The sequence below is a fragment of the Phocoena phocoena genome, chromosome 8, assembly GCF_963924675.1.
Source record: "Phocoena phocoena chromosome 8, mPhoPho1.1, whole genome shotgun sequence".
Lineage (NCBI taxonomy): Eukaryota > Metazoa > Chordata > Mammalia > Artiodactyla > Phocoenidae > Phocoena > Phocoena phocoena.
The window spans coordinates 15,589,219-15,606,577 of NC_089226.1; the positions used below are offsets into that span (position 1 = coordinate 15,589,219).

The following is a 17,359-nucleotide window of genomic DNA, read 5'->3' on the forward strand; positions in this document are numbered from 1 at the left end:
CGCAGGAGTCACACAGGGCAGCCCGAGAAGCGTTACACGGTCTGGGGTGGCGGCTTACTGTTTCTGGTCATACCATCCTTCCCCCCACCCCACCCCCGCCAATGCCACCAGTTCCCCGTGGTTCCTCTAGGTTCTGAGTGAGGCAAGCAGCAAAGAGGGGACGGGAGAACGCTTTATCATCAGAGGGAGTGAAGTGCAGGCAGCAACTCGGACACTTGGTCTGGACGCAGGAGAGGCCAGGCTGCCTGCCGGCTCAGGGCCTCAGTAGCGATACACCTTCAGTCTGTTGTTCTCATCCAGGCCCAGCTGCAGGAGGCCGGAACCAGCCGTTGGCTTGGGCACCGAAGAGAAGAGATGTCTGGCCACAAGGTGAAGGAAAACTCTGCAGTCAGCTGAGCATGCCTGGGGAAGGGTCACAGGCCCAACGGGGTCCTCCTTGCACCCCGAGGGCCCACACACCTTGGCAGTTACAGCAAGAAGGGATCGGGGTTGGGAGAGCAGCTAAAAAGATACGACTTGGGGTCATTCTTGTAATGTTCCAGCCACTTGCGGTGAGCCTCGATCATGTCCTGGAAGTTGGTGCTGCCCGCCTCGGGGACTTGGGAGGGGGGACGCTGCAGGAGGCGGAGCTGCTCACTGCGGGGAGGGCAGAGGAGGCAGGAGTGCCAGAGGGGGCGTCTTGGAGCAAGGCAAAAATGCCCCTCGGGGATGAGGAGCATCAGTTCCCGAAAGGGTGAACGCTCCTGACGGCGAGGCTCCCACATCTGCCTGTTCCCGGCCAATCTCATCTGCAAAAGCTTCCCTCTCTATCGACTCAAATACCTTCCAGCATCAGCTCCCAAGTGGGCCAAAGGGTGAGAGGGGTTGTACTTATGGTTGGGGGCCTGCAGGGATACATCAGGGGCTACATTCGATAAGGAATAAGATGAACGGGAAACTAATAACAGGTTTCAATAATTGCCCATCTGTCTCCCCCTACAGGGCGCCCCCTCTCACTCCAGATGTTGCTCAGCGGGCCTGGGGGAAGAAGGGAGCCGTGTGATGCAGACAGAGAGCTCAGGGCAAGAGACGAAGGCCACACTCCAGGGCTGGAAGGGGCAGGGCCCCACCAGGGGCCCATTTCTCCCCAAGGTGCCACAGGGCAGCTTCCTCACAGGGCTGGATCAGGTAAGGCCCACCGGGCGCCGCTGGGACCTCATCGGTTGGGACTTTTCGCTGGCTGCAGAGGTGCACCACAGACCCAGGCAGCTTCGTGGCCTGGGGACCTGCCTAACTGCTCTGGGTGATGTGACAAGGAGTTCTGGTCCCCTCCCAGGTCCCACCTGCCCAGGGAGCTGCAGCGAGCAGCTGAATGGTGTGGCTCCACCCTGAGCCCACAGGGAGGCTTACCTGGCAGACACATACCCCAGCCTGTTTTCCAGGGGGGCAGGGCCACTGCTGAGGAACGGGATGCCAGCTGGAAAAGTGGGAGGAAAGCGTTCAGAAATGGGCAGCGGTTCATCTGAGCCAGCCCCCTCCTGCCTTCCCCGAGAAACTGCAAAGGCACTGCCCCCAAACAAAAACAGGAGAAGCTTCTGTGGTTGGAGGTGAGAGACAGAGGATGGCCAGGAATGGTCCTATTTATTTTATTTCTAAAACTGAAATTATTTTCAATTTGGGCCGGGATATGAACTTTTTCCTTCCAATAACTGTTTTTATGGCTTTTCACATTCCTTAGCAGGGTTATGAGACCAGGGGAGGCCACATACAGCCAAGGGGTCATGAACCCTGGAGTCACACAGACATGGGGTCAAAACCCAGTCTGTTGCTCACTACCCTGGGTACCCTGGAGCATATTTTCAATACTTAACCTCTGAGTCTCAGTTTCCCTATCTGTAAAATGGGAATAAATATTATAACCTCAGAGGATTAATATAAGGACTAAATGAAAAACCATACATAAAATGCCTGGCCATAATATATATAACACACAAGATGGCAGCGATCATGACACTGACAACAGTGACCTCCTAGGTTCGGCTGAGCTCTAGCATCCATCGTAAAGGCCCCATCTGGTGAACCGTCAAGACACATAGGGCCTCCAGCCACAGGGCGAGCAGCAAGGTCCTCTCAGGCACCCACCACGGAGTCAATGGGCCATGCCAAAGTTGGGGGCGAGGGGTAGGCAGAGGAGGAAGGCAGGGAGGCTGAACCCAGAACCACACATGGCCTAGAGGGAGGCTTACTTGGAAAATACTTGCGCCACTTCTCCACCAGGAAGTCGTCCACAGTCTGAGCCACGGAGGAGGAGAGCCGGGGGCCCAGCTCTGGGTCCCAGGCCCACTGGGTGGACGTGGGTGGAGCCGGGGATGAGGCTGAGACCCGGACCAGGGAGGGGTAGGAGGGAGCGGGGGTGCTCCTGGAGGCCTGGGTGGGGAGCGGTGAGGGTGTGGAGGTGAAAAGCGGCGGAGGCTGGGTGTTAAGGCTGCCCAGCACGCTGAGGACACCGTTGAGCTGGCCGCTGATCCGCTGCAGGGAGCTGCTCAGGTAGTGGATCTTGTTGGGGAAAGTGGGACTCGGGGTCGGGCCGACTGAAAGGGAAGAGGCAGAGGGTGGGGCAGGACTCGGGCTCGGGGCCCTGGAATGGCCCAGGCCAAGCTGGCACTGCGCATCCTACTGGCCCACATCCCCACCCTTTCCCCGTTCCTCCCAACAAAAGCCCCAGGGCTCCTGTGTTCCAGACGGGAAGCTGGCCGAGAGAAAGAGCACCCCCAGGGTGAGGGCCGCCACCCCTTTGTAGGCCACAGCTGCAGAGGGAGAAGAGCCTCCCCGGGGGGCCGGGGACGGCACCACGAGGGACCCCTGTCTCACTGTGAGGACCCTGCACGATCAGAAGGCTTCCCCTGAGCCTCTGGGCCCAGTGTGCTGGGAAACCCAGAGGGCTCACTCCTGCCCAAGCATCTGCTCCAGACACTGGCCCCCGGAGGGGGCCACAGGTGCAGCCCCTCCGTTCCCCATGGATACCCCACTCACTGTGAGGCAGGGGGCAGGATTCGGAACTGTCACTGCTCCCGTCTTCCAGGTCGCTGAGGTCAAAGGTCACCACCTTCTTGGTGGGGGGTCCTCTCAGAGTGTCTTCATCTGAGGCCTGGTGGGTGAAGCGGCGGTAAGGACTTGCCCTGTGCTTTCTGCCCACTGCCCTCGTGACACCTGAGGACTTGGTGGGTAGGCTCTCTGGGCCCAAAGTTCTAGGAGAGGCACGTCACATAGGCTGCCTTACAGGCGAGGCTAAGAGAACGCAGCCACCGAAGATAGGGCAGTAGGGCCACCAGGACCAGGCAGACCCCAACCCTTCCCCCCCAGTAAACACTCCCCATGGTGTCTCTCCACCTAAGCTTCCCTCCTGTTGTACCTACACCTCTGGCATCTGGGGGAAAGGCTACAAGGCCCCAGGGAAGGTAGGGAAACCTTCTAGGAGCCTCTATTCCTGACACCCGGGGCAAACTTCTCCTCGGGCACCAGGGCAGGGGCCAGTCCCCTCCCAAGAACCTTCAGCAAGAGGCTCCGGGTCTGCTCAGGACCACTCAGCACAGAGATCCAAAGCCCCAGATTTGTTGAACACAAATTCAAAGCTGAAGCCACTGCTGTTTTCACCAGCCCAGAAGCCCTAAGCCTACTGCCAATCCTGGGCCCTAGCAGCCCAGCTGTCCCGACACAGGACCAAAGAACCCAACCGAATCCCAGGAATAGAGGAGGGAGGCCACGGCAGAAACTGGGCCGCACCTCGTCCCAGAGAGAAGACTCCAGCTGACGCAGCTTCTCCTCCTTTTTCTTCAGCGGGTCGTGGCCTTTCCGCATGGCTGACTTCATCTCATCCAGGTGCCTGGTCTCCTGCAGCCACGAAGAAAGGGGAGGAGAAAGACGGTGACTAACCACCCAGGCAGACGCCGGAGGCCCAGCTCTGCCGTTTGTAGGCTGGCTGATCTGGGTGATCTTGAACGAATTACTGAACTCTCAGTCTGGATATTCATCTAAAAAACAGAAATACTACTTCTCATAGGGTTGTGAGGGTTAGAAGAGATAGAGGATGCTACGGGACCTCCACTATGCCCACTCCTAATAAATTCTCAAATGGTTACTGTGAACCAAATGCTTATTATTATCACTGCTCCAACCACCAATACTATCAGCGGCAACAGCAGGAGGGATTCAGCAGAGCAATGACACGGCCTGGGGGTAGCATGCAGATGTCCCTGGGAAGGCTGCCCCTCTATCGGGACCAGCCTCTTGCCCTCTGCCGCCCCCCAGCCAGGCTTAGGGGCCACAGCTCACTCACCAGCTCTGAGCACCCTCAGAATTCTACGGGACCAGGTATGATCGTCTGCCAAGACCCCCGAATGGCAGAGAGAGCTGTGATCCCACTGATAATAACCACAGCGTCTCTGACGTTTCATTGCAAATTAGGGTCTCAGAGAAGGAAAACAGAGAAGTAACTCAAGCTTATGCCAAGTGTGCTCAAAAGATTTTCACTTCTGAGTGAAGTCTTGAGTGTGATGGAATGGCCAAGCACTGTGGAATGTCTCTCCTCTTCCCCTAGAAAATGGGAACACCACTACGACCTTGCACATCATCTATGGATACTGTGAGGCCCAAATGACTTCCTATTAGAGAAAGCATTCCACACACTGCACTGGCACGTAAATGTAAGGAAGCTTCCATCCTCTTGGAGATCTTATCCTGTATCTCCTGTCTGGTCTCCCTAGACTTGTCCGGTGACCCCAAGGCCCATGTGACCACTCTCGTGTAGTCCCCAGAATGCTCAACTGAGGGCGAGCCCAAAGGGAGTGCTGCCGGCTGCCCCAGGCCTCCCCCGGGCTCCTGACCTCCTCCAGGTCCTTGCACATGTCCTCCAGGGCCTTGGTGCCTGGCGGGTCCTTGGCCGCCTCCTGAGCGCTGGCCAGCTCGTGGCGCCAGTGCTGCTGGGCAGCCTTCAGAGCTGTCTGCCGCCTCCGCATGGAGCGCGTCTGCCGGACCAGGAACTCCTTGGCACTGCGGAGAGCTACCCCCTCGGCAGAGAGGTAGTGCCGGGCGCTGCGGGGGGGACAGGGCGGGGGGTTGGAGGGGGAAACACACTCTCTGAGAACCCCTGCTGTGGGTCACAACCACTTCCCGAGCAGATGCCCATCCTGAGCACAGACTGCAGTGCTGGGGCCGGGCAGAGTGCGGGGACATCGCCACTAAATACCCAGAGCGCGGGGCACGTGCTGCGCTGAGTCCTCCCACCCTGACTGTGAAAGGGAACGTGCCTGAGGCCTCCAGAGATGGCTAGACACTCCCATCAGCCTGACCCACAAGCAGAGGTCAGCAGATGCCAGAGATCACCATGGGCACCTTCTTGGCTTGTCAGAGACGATTCCTCAGGCACCCAGGGCCCCTTCCCTGAACCGAGCCCCACCGGAGACCACCGTCACGTTTCAGTCCACCCCGGCTCTGTGACGCAGGCACTCACTTACCCCTTCCTGGCATCCTCAACGCAAAATAAGACAGGTTATTGGAACTCACCTGTCCAAGGACAAGTCGGTCTCCTCCTTGCTCTGGGAGAGGGAAAAGGATACCTCTTTAGTCTGGTTCTAGGACACACAGTAGAAAAGGCCCATTGAAGGTAACATCAGATACACTACAGGCTCCAAGGACCCCAAAGTCCCTCCTAGTGGCCCCGACACAGAAATGGTTCTGCCAGCCGCTGGACTATTCTCTTACAGATATAATCTGACTGATGGAGAAGGGGACTAGGAATGATAAGAATAGGAGACTAAGGTTCTATGCAGAACAGAGCCAGGACCCCTCCAGGAGCCCAGAGTCTTCCTGGAGCCCCACACCCCGGTGCCCCACCCCCTCCCGGTGCACTCTTGGAGGCCCACCCCCTCCTGGTGCCTGGAGCCTTGCCCTAGCCCAGCCACCCGGACCCTCCCAAGGCACAGAAAAGCTCACCGTCCCAAGGGATTTCCTCAGGTCCTCAATGTGGAGATCAGGCTCAAAACGTGGGGAAGCGTTACTCTCTTCTACCGCCAGCTCTTTCAGCAAGTCCTGCTTCCTCTGAGCTTTGGCCTCCAGGTCACTGTGGTGGGAGACGAGGGAGGGAGGTGGGGGGAGGCAGGGTCACATGACGAAGCAGACCAGGCAGCACGCTGTCAGGACTCCTGGGGGGAAGGGGGAGAACCATCTCCATCCCTTCACTCCTGTCAAAGACCCTGGAGGCAGAGCTGGGGCGTGAACAGTAGAACCAGGGACCCCCGGCTACTCACAGCCCCAACTCCCCACAAAATGCAGCCCCTCCACCTGGCCCCACCTCTGCCTGTTAACTGGGCCGTGAGTAGACAGGGCCCATGAGCAGCAGACGTCAGAGGGCAGGCGAGAGGCAGTAGGGTGGCTAAATACAGGGGTACAGACCACCTGACATGCTTCTGCAGCCTCTGACTCTGGGTCTGCAGCAAATCCACCTGGGACTCCAGCTCCAACTTGCGGGCCTGAAGCTCCTCGAGGATTCTTCGGAGCTGCCGGTTTGACTCCAGCAGGTGGCTGTGCTCCTTCTTTGCCTCCTCCAGGTGCTGACGGGTGGCTGCGGCTTCCTGGGGGCAGGAGGAAAGAGAGACACACCCAGAGACATGGGGGGTGGGGGGGCGGGGCAGGCAGGGAGCGGGCAGCACCAGACAACAGGGAAGAGCAATGGGGAGAGGATGGAGCCAGGCACACTGAAGGCCTGTGTCTGCCGTCAGCGGCAGTGTCCCCCACCGGGCCCACCCCCGGCGGCTCCTGAGCTGGTCCCACACGCTGGGGCTATTTGTGCAATAGCAGCCAACATAGTCTGGAACCCAATTCCGTGGACAGATCCGGTGAACAAAGGGGTGGGGGAGGGAAGGAAATGGAATAGGGGAGATAGAGGAGAGAGGACAGGAGAGGCCGACAAACCTCGCGCTCCAACGCAAACTGCCTCTGCACATCCAGGAGCTGCTGCTTCTCCTTCCGGGCGGCCTCCTCCTGCGGGCGAAGGAGAAGACCGGCCATTTGGCCATCTCCGGGCCCCGGGTCCTCTCCCGGGGAAGCTGACTCCAAGGTCCAGGGTCCCCGAGAACCTGTCCTCCGTCCCCGCTCCCGCACCTGGACGTCCAGCTGAGCCAATCTGGCCTTGACATCCTTGGTTCTGGTTTCAAGCTCCACCTCTAAATCTTGGAGTTTCCTTTCCTGCACGGAAGTGTAGGTGGAGAGAAAGCCGTGAGCGTAGCAAGAGCACAGACACGTGCTGAGCGGCAGGAGGGGTTTGTGACCTACCACCCCACACCGCCTGCTCCAAGCTGGGCTGGCTTCCCCCACTTGCCCCCACGGCCTCCCAGCAGAGCACCACCTCTCGTCTATTTCAGCGGGGGCGAGGAGAGGCGAAGGTGCCAACCCCGACGCCCGGGGCTGCTCACCTCCGCCTCTAGTCCTGGGGATGCTCCCTGGCCCAGAAAACAAAAGCGCAAGGATGCCCCAGCTTGCGCATGGCCAGCGAGAGACCCCACCCCTGAAGCTGTCAGGCTCTGTCTGCTGCTGCTGCAGTGCCGGCCCCCAGCACTTTTCTACCCGGGGTGGAGGGGTCGGGCAGGGCGGGCCCCAAGCGACCGTCTGTCCGGGGCCCCCACCTGCTCCCGGGGCCGCCGCCGCAGGTCCTCGAGCTGCCGGTCCTGCTCCTGCCTCACCGTCTCCAACTCCCGCTCGTGGGCCCTGCGCAAGCGCTCCAACTCTCCCGTCAGGTGCCCCAGGAGTTCGGCCCGCTGCTTCCTCTCCTGCACGGACGGTGGGGCCGCTGGTGGGAAACCACAGCCTCCCCTCCCACCCCTAAAACCACAGCCCACCCTGCAGCCTTGGGTCAGTGCCATCAGGGACCCCAACAGGCCTCTAAGGCCGGCTCTTGGAGAAGAGCAGGAGAGCACTGAGGACGGCGAGGTCCCGACCCCAGAAAGCCTGCACCCTGGCTCTCTGCTGCTGAAACAATGCTGGTCAGACGTGCTGAGAAATCCCTGGGTGGAAGCCGGCCTCTCCCACCACCCCTGCACGTACAGGCTTCGTTCCTTAAGGGAAGAGAGATCCTTACTAAATTCTCACTCTTCCTCAGCAAGGGCAGAACTGGTTTGGGAAGGGAGTCAACTACATTTCACCACGATGGGCCGCTATTTCTGCCCTGGTGCAAAGAGTCTGGGATACCAGTTCCAGTTACTGGAGGAGTAGCCTAGAAACCCTGGGTAGAGGCCTGGCTCTGGGCTAAAGTCAGCCACCAGCCCTCCCCGTCGTCCACCCCCAGCGTGAGCAAGCCGGCATGGGTCCACTTAAGTCACTGAACGTTCCCACCGAAGGCTGAAGTTGGGCAGGTAATATCTAAATGTTGGGTGGCTCTTGCCAGTCTATTTCCTGGTGTCCTGGAATTTCTATTAACCCTGGTGGCACGGTGTTGGGTGGTTAAAATTGAAGACTTTGGAGTCAGACATTCTGGCTTGAATCCTAGCTCCTCTACCTACTAGCCAGGGTGGGCTTGGGAGAGTTGCTTACACTCCCCAAGTCTCAGTTCCCTCTTTTTAAAATAGAGATAATGATAGTATGAACCCCCTAAGGGTGTCGTGAGGACTAAATGAAGTAACATACATAGAGCTTAGGACAGTGCCCGACACGTCGCACAAGCTCAATACACGTCAGCTATTATCAATATGAGAGCCAAGTGCAGCCTGCTGATGGGGAGGAATCGCTCCTCACCTAATGCTTTAGTAAAAAGGCAAAACACGATCTCACCATTGCAGGGTGCCAGGAAAGAAAGCCTCCCACCATCCCCGACCACAGGTGGTCCCCTTCCCAGGCCCTCCGGCCAGCTGGGAATGACCCCGGTGTGTGTGTGTGTGTGTGTGTGTGTGTGTGTGTGTGTGTGTGACCCCGGGGTGTGTGGGTGTGTGTGTGTGTGACCTCGGGGGGTGTGTGTGTGTGTGTGACCCCGGTGTGTGTGTGTGTGTGTGTGTGTGACCTCGGTGTGTGTGTGAGACCCCGGGGTGTGTGTGTGTGTGTGTGTGTGTGACCTCGGTGTGTGTGTGTGTGTGTGCACGTGTGAGACCCCGGGGGGTGTGTGTGGGGTGTGTGTGTGTGACCTCAGTGTGTGTGTGTGTGTGTGTGTGTGTGTGTGTGTGTGTGTGAGACCCTGGGGTGTGTGTATGGGGTGTGTGTGACTCCGGGGTGTGTGTGTGTGACCTCGGTGTGTGTGTGTGTGTGTGACCCCGGGGTGTGTGTGTGGGGTGTGTGTGTGACCCCGGGGTGTGGGGGGGAGTGTGTGTGTGACCCCGGGGTGTGTGTGTGTGTGTGTGTGTGTGTGACCCCGGGGTGTGTGTGTATGTGTGTGTGTGTGTGTGTGACCCCGGGGTGTGTGTGTGTGTGTGACCCCGGGGTGTGTGTGTGAGACCCCGGGGTGTGTGTGTGTGTGTGTGACCCCGGGATGTGTGTGTGTGTGTGTGTGTGTGTGAGACCCCGGGGTGTGTGTGTGTGTGTGACCCCGGGGTGTGTGTGTGTGTGACCCCGGTGTGTGTGCGTGTGTGTGTGACCCCGGGGTGTGTGTGTGTGTGACCCCGGTGTGTGTGCGTGTGTGTGTGTGTGTGACCCCGGGGTGTGTGTGTGTGTGACCCCGGTGTGTGTGTGTGACCCCGGGGTATGTGTGTGACCTCGGTGTGTGTGTGTGTGTGTGTGACCCCGGTGTGTGTGCGTGTGTGTGTGTGTGAGACCCCGGGGTGTGTGTGTGTGTGACCCCGGTGTGTGTGCGTGTGTGTGTGTGTGTGACCCCGGGGTGTGTGTGTGTGACCCCGGGGTGTGTGTGTGACCCCGGGGTATGTGTGTGACCTCGGTGTGTGTGTGTGTGTGTGTGACCTCGGTGTGTGTGTGTGTGTGTGTGTGTGTGTGTGAGACCCCGGGGTGTGTGTGGGGGGTGTGTGTGACCCTGGGGTGTGGGGGGGAGTGTGTGTGTGACCCCGGGGTGTGTGTGTGCGTGTGTGCGCGTGTGCACGCACACGCACGTGCCCGGGAGCGTGGCGGGGTCACCTCGGCTTCGTACTGCTCCCGGGCCTCAGCCACCACTTGCTGATGCTCCTCCTTCATCTTGTCCATCTTCCTCTCGTGTTCCCTCTCCACCTCCTGGCGCTTCTCTCTCAGGAGGCCACTGAGCTGCAGGGCAGGCGGCAGGGATGCGACATGCAGGACTGAGGCTGGAGCAGCACCCGGGGACTGAAGCCCTTGAAGGGACTCATACACACATGTGACACAACCTCCCCAATGTCCCCACGTGCACACGTCAGGTGACATACACACGGCCACACCCAGCACGCCCTCCTCCTCACATATAGGGCATGGGGGTGGAGAAGCACTTGGCCTCCGGGGAACTAAGGCATGAAAACGGACCCTGAAGTCCTGACCCCAGCTGAGCTGTCCGAAGCAAAGCAGAGGACCCCTGGGCCAGGATGGCTCGGCCGACCATCAGAGTGTCCGCGACAGGTACACAGAGTCGAAGGAGCAGACCGGCGCTCACCTCTTGCTCGTACTCGAGAACGTGGTAAGCTTTCTGATGAGCTCTCTGCTCCGCCCGCCCAAGGCTCTCCTGCAGCTGGGCCTCCTCTTTCTGATGAGCTTCCTCCATCTTCTTCTGGAGGCTGGAGACCACCTGAGGAGGCACCCACACAGGGGAGCGTGACCCGCAGAGAGCGCTGCAGAGTGGCCGCGGTGGACTCGCTTCCCAGGGTCCCAGCACCCATCCCCCCGGGGGCTGCAGGAGAGGGAGACTCCCTCCCTAGGGGACGGGGTGTGGGTGATGGGGTCCCGCGGCTCACACCCCAGGATGCCCAGGGTCTGCCCCACCGGCCAGGGCCACCGCCCCTCACCTCCCTGTGCTTGGCCTCCAGCGAGGAAGAGAGCCGCTCCAGCTCCTCTCTGTGCTCCCTCTCCAGCGCTGCCACCGCCTGGGGCAGAACAGAGGGCCTGTGAGGACGCGGGGCAGGCTGTCCGGGCTCCGACCTGAGACGAGGAAGAGCCAGAAGACCACCCCCAATGCCTCTCGAGCTAAGCACTCAAGGGGAACCGCAGGCACATCTCTGTTCCTCCGAAATAACTGTCCCTCAAGTCTGCACCTCGCAAACGAACAGGGACGTGAACGCCAAGTGGAGGGGCCTTTCAGTAAGGCTCGGTCACGGCTTCCATTCCCCTGCCTCTAGGCCACCGGTACATAGGCAACACTCCTGCCTGTGCGTAAGCACCAGGCAGGGAGGCCTGCACGTCTCAGCACCACCTCCCAGAGCGCATGCAGTACAATGATGTCCCCACACCCCCCACGCCTCGCTGCAGACACCCTGGGCCTGAGAGCTGAAACTCCACCCATCACCAAAAGAAAACAAAAGTTCCATGTGGCCTATCACCTACTTCAGCCTCTTACCTAGAGACAGACCCACTGGCCTGGAGGGACAGGGAGTAAGAACAAAGGAGAAAAAATTCCTCTGAGCGGGCTAGCCTCTCACTCTGAGGCAGGGGAGGAAAGGAGAGAAACGCGAGGTCCTCACAGCTGCCCCTCAGGGACAAGGACAAGGCCCCTTTGTCTCAAGAGCTCTGGTCTGGTTTAAGTTCTTTCAGTCATGAAATCTTCCCAAATCCACAGGCCAGGTCCACATGGGCCCACCCAGCCAGCCCAACATCTCGTTGCCCATCCACGCAGACACCCGTTCTCCACCTGGCTCCCCACCCTGCGCCCCAAGGCTGGCGCTTCCTCTTCCTCAGCGCTCAGTTCCTCCCCAGGCAGCCCAGGATCACACTGGGGTGGGGAGGGGGGCGCTCACGTCTTTCCTCTCCCCTTCCAGCTGCTCCCTCAGCTGCTGCAAGGCCTTCTCCTTCTCCGTGTTCAGGGCGGCCTGCTCTCTCTTCTCCGAAGCCTCCATGTCTTCCCTGAGACGCTCCAGCGTCTGCCTGTTTCTCTCTTCCAAGCTGGCCCTCTCAGCCTTCTGTAGAGACTCCAGCTCTTCTCGCAGCCTCTGCAGGGAAGCCTCGTGCTCGGCCCTGGGCAGACAAGCGGGTGGGGATGGGCCTGGGCACTGGGGGAGGCGGGGGTGGACCTCCAGGGGGCCGGGCAGCCCACAGCCCGCACTCACCTGATTTGGTCCTCATCCGCTTCCACGCTGCACTGCACCTGGGCGCAGAGCCGGGACAGACTCTGGCCTTCCTGCTCTCTCACCAGGCTCTCCTCTTCCTCGGTGGCTCCCTGCAGCTGCTCCGTCAGGGAACTGTGAAGCAAAGGAAAGGCAAGTTTGTTGGCGGGACCACAAGGCCTTCCCTCTTTTAGGCATAACCCCTGGCTCTCGGCCTCCAAAAGCCCGTAGCCTGCCTGTGAAGCTTCCTAAGTCTTTTTTTTTTTTTTTAATTTTATTTTTTATTCATTATTTATTTTTGGCTGCCTTGGGTCTTCGTTGCCGTGTGCGGGCTTTCTCTAGTTGCAGCGAGCGGTGGCTACTTTTCGTTGCGGCACGCGGGCTTCTCATTGCGGTGGCTCCTCTTGTTGCAGAGCACGGGCTCTAGACATGCAGGCTTCAGTAGTTATGGCATGTGGGCTCAGTAGTTGTGGCGCACGGGCTTAGTTGCTCCACGGCATGTGGGATCTTCCCGGACCAGGGCTCAAACCTGTGTCCCCTGCATTGGCAGGCGGATTCTTAACCACTGCACCACCAGGGAAGTCCGAAGCTTCCTAAGTCTTAAAGACAAGTCTAACCTCAGCCTCTGGGTCCTGCTGCCTCCCTCTAATACCTCCCCAGGTTAGAGGGGCTATGAACCACCTGCTCTTTGCTGCCGGAAGCAGATTACAGGCTCCATGATCCCAGCACAGCATTTCTGCCAAAGGCTCCCCTCGGCCTCCAGGTTCACCTCGGTGGCGTTCACTCAAGGTGGGATCCAGTCTGACTCCAGCCCAGCTCTGGCCACAGCAGATGAGGCACCCCCTCTAAACCCCACTACACTCTTCCCTGCCTCTTGGCCTTTGTTCATGCTGGTTCCCCCGTCTAGAATCCCCTTTCCTACCTGATGAACCCATGTTCCTTGTTCAACACCCAGCTCCCTCCTCTCAGAGAAGTTCATCAATTACCTTTCTGCTCCCAACACACTTTATATGAGGACCTTTCTTAACCATGCCGCTCGGTGCCACGCATCACACTGCACCATAATTAATTAATCTTTTGTATGTGTGTTTTCCTTACAAGCCTGGGAGCTTCTCCAGAGAAAGAGTCTTGTCTTAAAACCTGTTTTATCCTAAGTGCCAAACACAGTAACAGATACGACGTAGGTACTCAATGCATGTTTGTTGAATTTTAACAGTATCACCCAGGCCTAAACTATAAGCAAGCTTTGATTATCTATGAGGGGTATCTTACTTGCAGACTAACGATAGTAACCTTCTCGTCCCAAGCAGACAACCCTCCTGCGGCCCCCATGTGACCAGGGGCTGTGTGCTGTGCACAATTCAGAAGACAATTTCTTTGAAAAGCTTCTGGAGTGAATTCCAAAGCCAGAAAAGATTTTGGTTCATTTCCTATTTTAAGTTATCAGCACCACTGCTCTCTTCCATGATGACAGAAAATTTGAGTGAAGTAAAAATCCTTCCTTCTAGATTCCCCAGAAACACTTTCTCTTCATCCCGTGGCCAAATGTTACACGTAGCACCGCAGAATGGCAGAGCTGGAAAGGTCTTTAGAGGTTAAGTCCTGCATTTTACAACTCTCTCTCTTCATCTTACAACCAAACTCAATCTCCTTGTTTTGTAACTAAAGAAACTGAGAGTTAGCCTGTCTGCCTTACTGCCTGCTTTCTCATTCGAGAAATATTTGCTACAATGTCAGCTGGGGTTTCCAGAAATTTCTACCAAGTGGCAGTTTCCCAGCAAAGAGGAGGCGCCACCCCTCAGAAAGGCTCACACGTAAACAGAAACAGGGTTCTCGTGATAAACTACTTGGAAGACAGCCAGACAAGGCACTGCCCACAGAGAAACCACTTAGTCAAGACCGCTGACACTGTACTGATTTCGACTGAAAATATTTACAATCAAGAGCCATCATTTATTGAGCAACTACTGTGTTTCAGGCCCTGCGTCGGACACTTTTGGCAGGCTGGTTTTCACCATGACTTAAGAGGTCTCTGGGAGGCCCCCTCTGCAGTTGGGGGGTTTGGGGAGGGACAAAAGGCACAGTCAGCCCAGCTGAGGGTGACTGGGAAGAGAGAGGAGCCTGGTAGGTGGGCAGGGAGACACCACGGGGATTTCCTCCCAGGCACTGTCTCTCAAGGTTAGCTGAGTTGCACCCTGTTTGGGTGGGCCCCCGCCCCAAGTTTCAGTTGGCTGGAAGAGGAAGATGCTGTGGGAAGATCTGTTCTCTGGGATGCACTCTGGCTGGGGATCCAGGAGTGGTGACATAAGGATGGACCCAGGGTCAGTAGATCCTGTGTTGGGCTAATGAGAGAGACTGTCCCCAACCCTCTGGGCAGTTGGGTGTTGGCTTTGTTAGTTTCTCTAAATTAAGCATAAATATTTTTATAAGTCTTTGCTACATATGATAGAAAAATAGCAAGTCTCTAGCACTTTCGGATGTTCTGTCCAAGAGGACAAGATTTAGCCTTTAGTTTAATTGCTAAGTAAGTGAAATATATTAACATCTTTTTGTAGCACCTTTCCCATCCTGGAACTGTGACAGAGATTGCTTATTACCCTTCTCAATATCCATTCTCCCATTTTTCTTTACTAAGAGAACCCTGATTTTTTTTCAATCAGGTACAGAGGACCAGCTGAAGGAATACATTTCCCAGTTAGCCTTTGCAACCAGGGGTAGCCAGCCAGATATAAGTGGAAATTATTGGGTAAAGTTTCCAGGAAAACTCCTTTAAAGAATAAGCAGAAGTTATTGGGTAAAGTTTCCAGGAAAGCGCCTTCAAAGGGACTGAATGAGCTAGAAGGTGCCCCTAATCTTCCTGCCTGGAGCACAGATACGATGGCTGGAGATCCAGCAGCTATACTGGACTGTAAAGAGACCCTGAGAGTAAAACCCAGCACTAAAGATGGCAGAGACATGAAAGGAGACCAGGGACCTGGTGACTCTGTGTAGCCATCATGCCAGCCCTGAACTGCCTCTTCCTATAAAAATAAAACTCCAGCATACATACACACAATCCTGTACACGCGGGCCCAGCCCAGGCTTCCATGTCACATTTGTCTAGGGCCTCGCAGACAGCTACTCAAAGAGTAGGAACCCAAATAGAAACTTCTGGATCCGAGAGCACCTCACACCATATCACACAGTCCCTCCCAATCTCAGCGGGTTCCAACAGGGCCCTGACTCCCAACAGAGAGGACGATGTAGTTGTTCTCTGGAGACAAACCGCCTGGGTTAATCCGGGCTCTGCTGCTTACAAGCCTCCATACCTGGGACAAGCTACTTAACCTTTCTGTGCCTCAGTTTCTTCATCTGTATTATAGATGCTACAAAACAGAATTGATGACGACACCTCGTAAGGGCCATTCTGAGGACTGAACAAATTAACAGACGTAAAGCATATGGATCAGTGTAATCTCTCAAAAAATGTTAGCTACCCTCATTATGATCACGCCTCCCAAGTCCTCCCCCAAAAGAGGAAAGGCACGAGCCCTGGCCAGGGAGCCCACCCCTCCACACGGGCCACTGGGGAGCAGTCCTGGAGGGGCCCCGGGCATCCCCGTGGCTGCCAGGGTGGGAGGAGGGTGTCCCTGCACAGCCGGGGCGGCTGGACTGGGGTCGGGGCGGGACCTGAGCGCCTTCTCTTTCTGCCGGTGAAGCTGCAGGGTCTCCGCCGCCTCCTCCTCCTGCCACAGCTTCTCCTGCAGCCGCGGCATCTTCTCTCGCTTGGACTCCCGGAGCCACCTCTGCTCTTGCTCGAGTCCTTGGGCCACCGCCTCTTCCGAGGCCTTCAGTGCAGCCTCTGAGAGCTGCTGTGGGGGAGCCGCAGGCTCTGTAGATCGCCTGCCAAGGGTGGAAGCAGCATTTCACTAGGTTTACTATCCACCCACCTTTCGGCACTAGGATTTATACAGATACAGAACAGCACATACGGAACCCTAACAGAGGGCCCAGGGTCAGGAATCATAAGTGCAAATCACTGTACCCAAGGGCGGGCAGCAGGGCTACCCTCTCGAAGACACAGGCAGCATTTGTTCTACAGGACAAGCCCCACGGTGGCTGTCAAAGGCCCCGAGAGCCTGGGGATGAGGGTGCCCCGTAGGAGGCTCTCAGGGCACCTGGTGGGTTGTGGCCTGAGTGAACACCCAAGCTGTGGCTCAAGGGCTGGCGGCAGCAGGAAGAGAGCGAAGCTCTGTCCCTCATGGATTCCTCCCCAGAGTGGCTCATGGCCCTGTTTCCGACTCCCTACCAGGGCTCTCCCTGCTACTTGACGCTCAATGCCAGCAGTTTGGGAAGCCCCCAGAGGCTGCTCTCTGACTCTCAAACTGAACAGAGGCCAGTGTGTATGAGCCAGCGGGAGAAGCAGCAGCATGTCTCCTCGCTGCTAGAACTCCTAGCCCTGAGACCTAGAATAGTCCATGGAGGCCCAGGAATGGGAAACCGTCCTCCCCACTCTGCCAAGGGAGCCGGGCAGGAGACCCTTCCCCAAGCCAAAGACAGTAGCAAGAGCACAACCAGAATGCCAGGCTCCGTATCTCCCCGATGATGCCACAGCTTCATCCGCTTAGAGTGAATTCACTGTTTGGAAATGTGTAAAAGAAATTCTAACGTGGATGCATAAGGCGGGTGGTAGATAAGGAACACTGGTATCGGTTAAAGAGATGTCTATAATGAAGGCTGTTATGTTGCTTGTATTCTGGTTCTTAAAGGAGATACCCAAAGAGAAACCCCAAGAACATTTTAAGCAACGAAAACATAAGCGGGATAAAGTGTTTTGCCTCCCAGAGCGGCTTTCCTAAAGGCCAGGACATGCTGGCATTCCCAGGTCCCTAAATCTTACATCAGAAATTGGTCTGGCCACCCAACCACCATCTTCTCCCGCGGTGCTCCAGCTGCGGCAGGCCTGGCACGGTGGCCCAGTGGACCCCAACGGCATATGGACGTGGTCCAATCAAGGACAATAGTGGCCAGAGCCCAAGAGGGGAGCCAGTCCCCCATCCACCGCTGGGGATGTAAAACTCCCTCCTCCCTCAGCTCCCACACTGCAGCAGACAGAAGGCATCGGGCTGGATCAAATTAGAAGAGCAGAAGTAAACAAGGGCTCTGGAATTCCATTTCAGCCCCTTGAGGCCAGAGAGAGAAGGAAGACACAA

The 17,359-nt window shown here is 57.3% G+C and overlaps 1 protein-coding gene across 1 annotated transcript in view; it reads right to left on the reverse strand.

Annotated features, from left to right (window-relative positions):
• Nucleotides 1–261: 261 nt before the first annotated feature.
• CEP164 (centrosomal protein 164) overlaps nt 262–17,359 on the reverse strand; it is a 68,585-nt gene continuing 51,487 nt past the window's right edge. Inside the window, exons 13-34 of the mRNA XM_065881671.1 lie at nt 16,192–16,242; nt 15,837–16,049; nt 12,171–12,302; nt 11,862–12,078; nt 10,917–10,994; nt 10,568–10,699; nt 10,084–10,206; nt 7,659–7,802; nt 7,449–7,475; nt 7,138–7,221; nt 6,949–7,017; nt 6,433–6,608; nt 5,971–6,097; nt 5,542–5,573; nt 4,863–5,070; nt 3,763–3,870; nt 3,013–3,127; nt 2,673–2,786; nt 2,226–2,570; nt 1,390–1,456; nt 472–636; nt 262–358 (exon numbers count right to left, since the gene is read on the reverse strand). Coding sequence (XP_065737743.1) covers nt 262–358; nt 472–636; nt 1,390–1,456; nt 2,226–2,570; nt 2,673–2,786; nt 3,013–3,127; nt 3,763–3,870; nt 4,863–5,070; nt 5,542–5,573; nt 5,971–6,097; nt 6,433–6,608; nt 6,949–7,017; nt 7,138–7,221; nt 7,449–7,475; nt 7,659–7,802; nt 10,084–10,206; nt 10,568–10,699; nt 10,917–10,994; nt 11,862–12,078; nt 12,171–12,302; nt 15,837–16,049; nt 16,192–16,242 — 2,824 coding nt within the window. The remainder of the gene's footprint in view (nt 359–471; nt 637–1,389; nt 1,457–2,225; nt 2,571–2,672; nt 2,787–3,012; nt 3,128–3,762; nt 3,871–4,862; nt 5,071–5,541; nt 5,574–5,970; nt 6,098–6,432; nt 6,609–6,948; nt 7,018–7,137; nt 7,222–7,448; nt 7,476–7,658; nt 7,803–10,083; nt 10,207–10,567; nt 10,700–10,916; nt 10,995–11,861; nt 12,079–12,170; nt 12,303–15,836; nt 16,050–16,191; nt 16,243–17,359) is intronic.